At 36.8% G+C, this 5821-nt stretch overlaps 1 protein-coding gene across 1 annotated transcript in view; it reads right to left on the reverse strand.

Annotated features, from left to right (window-relative positions):
• LOC101307133 (protein sym-1-like) overlaps positions 1 to 3603 on the reverse strand; it is a 7282-nt gene extending 3679 nt beyond the window's left edge. Inside the window, exons 1-5 of the mRNA XM_004303288.1 lie at positions 3251 to 3603; positions 3010 to 3097; positions 2125 to 2219; positions 1341 to 1413; positions 82 to 174 (exon numbers count right to left, since the gene is read on the reverse strand). Of these exons, the coding sequence (XP_004303336.1) occupies positions 82 to 174; positions 1341 to 1413; positions 2125 to 2219; positions 3010 to 3097; positions 3251 to 3549 (648 nt within the window). The 5' untranslated portion in view covers positions 3550 to 3603. The remainder of the gene's footprint in view (positions 1 to 81; positions 175 to 1340; positions 1414 to 2124; positions 2220 to 3009; positions 3098 to 3250) is intronic.
• Positions 3604 to 5821: the final 2218 nt, after the last annotated feature.

Below are 5821 nucleotides of genomic sequence, written 5' to 3' on the forward strand. Positions count from 1 at the left end.
GAGAGAGAGAGAGGTCTCAGATTAATAAAGAAATTTTGTGTGTGAATGATATACAATAACATATAACTCCTCTAACTCCACCTGTTGAAGTTTGGGTATGACTTGCGAGGGTCTTCCCTCCAGTGTCATCAATGCCGATAAGAAAACTCCAATAAACATAGGGGAAAAAAGAAACTGCAACAATAAGTTCAGTTTATTAGATTAATGATAACAAGTTTTTTTATATTAAAAAGATACTACAAAGAGAAGGTGCACTAGAAGTCCACAAACTAGGAGCCTAAGTGCAAATCAATGCTTCAGAAAACAACACACAGTCCCAAAGTTATAGGAAAACACACCATTCTATACAAAGACTTGCGGATGAAGACATCATAGTCAAACCTTTTGAGGTTTATGAGCCAAAGAAATGAAAAAAAAAGGAGAGCTCCTAATCCTTCCCTTTCCATATGGCGTGAGAGAGCGATAAATTATTTGATTTTAGAAGTCTCTTAAGTCTGGTGTCTTTCCAAAATTATGTTTCAATTTAGGAGTTACTTTATTTAGTCTTTTATGCTCTAGGTTGGGAAGAAGTCGGAGTCTTGCTATGAATACTAGTTAATGTGAGGTATCTGCTCAAATATAAAAAATAAAAATAAAAAATATTAAGTGTAATTACGCAATGAGCAGTCATGTCTTGATGGATGAAACTATCCCAGTATTTCCAAGTTCTTCCTGACATGGGATTGGTGTGAAGCCTACTTTGGGTGAGATACCTAGGGTGTGATTCCTAATTCATACTTATCTGTGTGTCTTCTAAGTTCGAAACTTTAGAGTTTGTTGATCCTGGTATCGATGCATTAAATTTACTGCATAACTTTTCTTCTAGATTACAGCAGACTTCCAACCTAACAGAATGAAAGAAAGACTGAAGTCTTTGAAAGCCTTCTAAACTGAGACCAAAAGTACTGCCCGGTATCTTAATCTCTCCCCTTCTCCCAAAGCTCCTCTATCCCTACACCTAAGTAATCATCAAAGATCCTTCTATTTCTTTCTGTCCACAGCAACCAAATGACACTGAAGATATTAAAATTTTGGAGACTTTGGCCTTTTCCCCTTTCCCAAAACACCAAAACCAACAAAATGATGACTGAAAAGAGCACAACTTTCTTCTGGGATCTCTCAATTACCTCCAGCTTCCCTAAATAATTATTCCAAAGAAGAGACAACTTGCAGTACACAAAAAAATGACAAAGACTCTCTTTGCACGTAACACAACAGTGTAGGGAGCAGCAACAGTGGATACCTTCACAATAATAATATGTCAATCACAATTACGAAACACATTGAGAAGTTCAGGTCACCTGATCAAGTAGAAGGCTCATGAATGCACCTGATGCTCCAGGGAACGTTACCAGTTTGCTTAGATACAAATACCTAAATAACAAAAGGTAGCGTACTAAGAGCTTATGAAACTAACTGACATAAATATAATTATACGTTAGGAAAAAACGAAACATCCACATAATTAGATTAATGATCATGAAGGAGCCGAAACTTTCACATAATGGCATTGCTAATATTAAACAATACCTTGCTAATATTAAACAATACCATTTCTCATGAATGAGTCGATAAACATGAAAGTTTTGTAGCACGATATGTCTAGATAACTACCGTATTATTTACATAAACATAATAAAATTAAAAACAAAAGACTTATCAGTTGGCAGTTACTTTCTGTATAAAGTGTTATAGTCTATACATACAATGATATGAATATAAGGATCAATAATGTAATTCTAAATTTAAAAATTAAAGACATATATGAAATAGAATTAAATTCAATTTACCCCATTGTGTTTTAGAGGTGAATTCATGTTAGTCCCTAAACGTTCAATTTCATTAGATAAACCCCCCCCCCGAGCTCTTCTTTTTTTGGTAATTTAGGTTCTCAAACCCCAAAACGTCATTACACGTCATCAAATTTCAACGTCCCAATTGGACGGAGCATGAGTGATAGGAGACGGTAGACAGAAAAACAAGAGCTCAGGGGGTAATGTGATGAAATTGAAAATTTAGGGACTAACATGAATTCACCTCTAAACCACAGTGGGCCAAACTTAATTTAATTCTATGAAATATTACCAGAAATGCAGCGTCGGACCTACTAACACCAGACCCAGTAAGGTAAATAAGAATGTTCTTTTCAGGTCAAGACATGGAACTTGATCAATAACAAGCTGTGAAAAGAACAAAGAATAAGTGAATAAATAAATAGACAAGCAAATATAAAGAAACAGGCTTGACCGAGGTTGGTTTTTTTGGGTTGGGGGGGGGGGGGAGTTAAAAGTCAAGTGAATATGGGGTTTCATCATTCTACAAAAACATAACTGCACAACACAAATAAGACAGGAAATCATTATTAGTCTTTAGAAATAAAATGTAGTACATTAGTATCAAAGAAATTATCACTCTGTTAACTTTAGATTAAGAGAACCGACTGGCACTCTTAGCTTTCTTGTTTCTTTGGTAAACCACTTAACTCTTACTTAGCAAGTGAAAACACAATCTTTGAAACAGTGGTTTGATACAATTGTTCACACACCTTTCAAATATGATATCAATGAGGCTAGGGAGAGGATATTGCCTTTGCTTCTTCTTTTTTTGTAATATTGTCACAAAATTTGATCGACAGATGTCTTAAACTACATAACCCAATTCGCATGACCCAGGGAAAACATTGATAGGATTACACAATATACATGCAATTTACTTGTCAATTTATCTGTGTAAGAAAAAACAAAATAAAAAAAAGTATGAAACAAAACGGCAGAAGCTGCCTTGTGTGTGTGTGTGTAACAAACGGACTGAAACCAATGTGTGTGTGTGTGTCTGTGCAAACTATATTAGAAGTTGCCTCGTGAAATTTCTGATGAAATTAGAGCAGTAGTACAGACATAGTTATGAATTTTGATGACAGTTTAATATCATTCGACCAAAAATCAGTAACCACAAGTGGAGGAACAATACCTGGCAGATAACATCTCCAATGAGGGTTAAAATTGCAGATGTCAGAGCTTTTATCAACACAGGATACTTTGCAAGAAGATCCAAATACCTAATCCGCAACTCAATGATGTTCAGTTTAGCTGAACATAATACCACTAGAAATAGATAGCTAGCATGTGCTATTCACACGTTTGTTTAGTCAAATGATGTTTCCATTGAATTTAAGACAACGTTCAAGACATGAACAGAGTAAGGGAATTACCATGAGAGGAAAGACCAATTGTTTTCACCACCATTACTATCATCACCTTTGCCGCCACCACCTCTGCCATGATTGTTACCGTCACCTCCGTTGGACCCATCATCGGAAACCGCCTTCGGACTAAGACGCAGTTGCCGAAATACGATTCCGTTACAAAAATTCAGAGCATACGAGGGAGAATGCGCTGGGATCGTAATAGAATGCCTAATGGGTTTACCGAAACAACTTCCTACTCCAACAAAACGGTATAAGAATGGGGTTGTCCGAGTGAGTGCTACAAGGTTCGCAGTCATTGTCATTTTGGACTGGAATAGAAAACGCTCACCGCTGTGTTTGCTTTTTATCCGAGATGGGGTTTTGGGTCTAAAACGGTTTTTTGTTTTTTTTTTGTTTTTTTTTGGTTTGGTTACAAACGAGGCTAAAAAAAGTCTAAATAGAAAAACAAAAGAGACCAAGTACTAGAGTAGGAGACTCTCCTGACTCTTGTTTTGTTTTTTTTGGTTAAGTCTCTTGACTCTTGTTACAGTAGCAAGATCATTAAGAAAGGAATGAGCAGCATGAACATGGGGTTATCAAAGACAATCAGACCTAGATCATGATGCAAACTATTCTTCGCCAGGGCATCTGTAGTCATATTACATTATCTGAAAATGTGGCTGATATGAGTAATTCCCAGGGAAGACATAAAATTCTTACAGCCTTTAATCAATGAACCAAGAGGGTGAGAATCTAAATCTGCACACTGAAAAAGCTGGACCAGCACTGTAGAATCGGAAAACGGTTTTTGTTTTTCACTGTGTCAGAATTTATTATTTGTGTGGAATTTATTATTATTTGTAAAAAAAACGATGAAGAGAAGTGTTTGGAGTAAATGAAAGTGTTCTCATTAGCCTTTGTATATAAATGTATAGTTTACATCAGAATACATAACTAATGAGTAATTACGTGGACAACCACATAGATTATAATATTTATAACACTCCCTCTTAGATGTCCATCAATGAATGATGAAATTGGACATGCTTAATGTTGTCTTGTTAAAAACCTTACCAAGTAACAAAAACCCAGTGGGAAAAAAATAATCCTGATCGAAGGATAAAAAGAGTACAATGCGCATATGTCTTAAGTACCATACTTCTGGATGCTCCCCTTGATGAGAATCTCCCCTGAGTGTTGCAAGCTTCATTCGCTGGTAAATAACGGTTTGATTGTTCATCACTAAAATTGTTCATCACTAAAGTGACACCGTGTGTGGTTTGCATATAGGGACTCATCATGAAATTTCAAACTTGCAAAGTTAAAACAATACCAACAGAGCTTAACAATTTTTAATACATCTTACCTCATTTAGTCATCATATAATCAAATTCATACACTAAATAATAGCTAGACAACATAAGCAAATTGACATTAAAACATTAAAATATCTCATAGCCATACACATCAATATATTTGTGTATTGATACGTGTCATATAAGTTCTTCAACAGCTCTAAGTAATTCATAACTTCGAAAGTTGGAATATGTAGCAACATAATGATCATAATTCGAATTTCATTGTGTAGTCCGATCATAGTACTCATTGAGGTAATTTCGATCACGTTCGTTAGCTATAATGGAATGAGTATATATGAGCTAACTTTAGACTATTTGATTCCATGAATTAGCGTCAGGCTCTCTCAAGTATTCATGGATCGAATTACATTAGAATCATTCACTACAAAAAAAAATTCAATTAGCCACCGGAAATCGCCATGGCTCGGATTTGCCGTCGCCATTGATCCTAAATTTGCGATGACGCAGCGACGGTAAACACACCGTCGCTAAATCAATATCAGTTTGCGACGGCAACATCTTGCCGTGGCAAAATAACACAAAATTTGCGACGGCAAACTGGCGCCGTCGCGTCAGTTTTTATCAACGGCGACGACAGGTGAGTGCCATGGCAAGAAACCGTTTTTATTTCTGATTTGATGCTACGGTTGCGTTTGCCGTCGCCTATGTCCTTTCAGCGCCAATTATCCCGCCTTCTATTTTGACGAAAAAAAGCCCAATTTTCTGAAGCTAAAACCACTCTCTCCTCTTCAGACCCATTTATCCTCTCTCTCTTCAGACATTCCCTCATCCCAGAAAACCTAATTCAAATCTTCAAACTGATTTTGCCCATCTTTCGTTCCTCTTCCTATTTCTCTACTCTCAATGTCTAATTCCTCTACTTCCTCAAAGAACAGAACTCTCAGTCAAAGAAAAGAAGTCTAAGTCAGCCCTCTTGGTTTTGTCTCCTCCCGCTCAGACCCTCACGATTACAACTAATCAAAGAAACTGGGTTCGATTCTGATGAGGTAAAACCACTCTCTCCTTCTTTGATTCTGTTTATTTTAGTGAATTCGAGTTGGGTTTTTGGTTAGAATTGAGATTAGGAACTGGGTTCTGGGTTGTCTTGTTGGGTTTTCGTTTTAGTTTCTGGATTTTCATTTTAGTTATGCACCTGCTAAAAGAACGTAAACAAGCCAACGAAGGCATATTGGAAACTTGCGCCAGGCGGAGGGGCGGGGGGGGGGGGGGGGGGGGG

The sequence above is a fragment of the Fragaria vesca genome, linkage group LG6, assembly GCF_000184155.1.
Source record: "Fragaria vesca subsp. vesca linkage group LG6, FraVesHawaii_1.0, whole genome shotgun sequence".
NCBI lineage: Eukaryota > Viridiplantae > Streptophyta > Magnoliopsida > Rosales > Rosaceae > Fragaria > Fragaria vesca.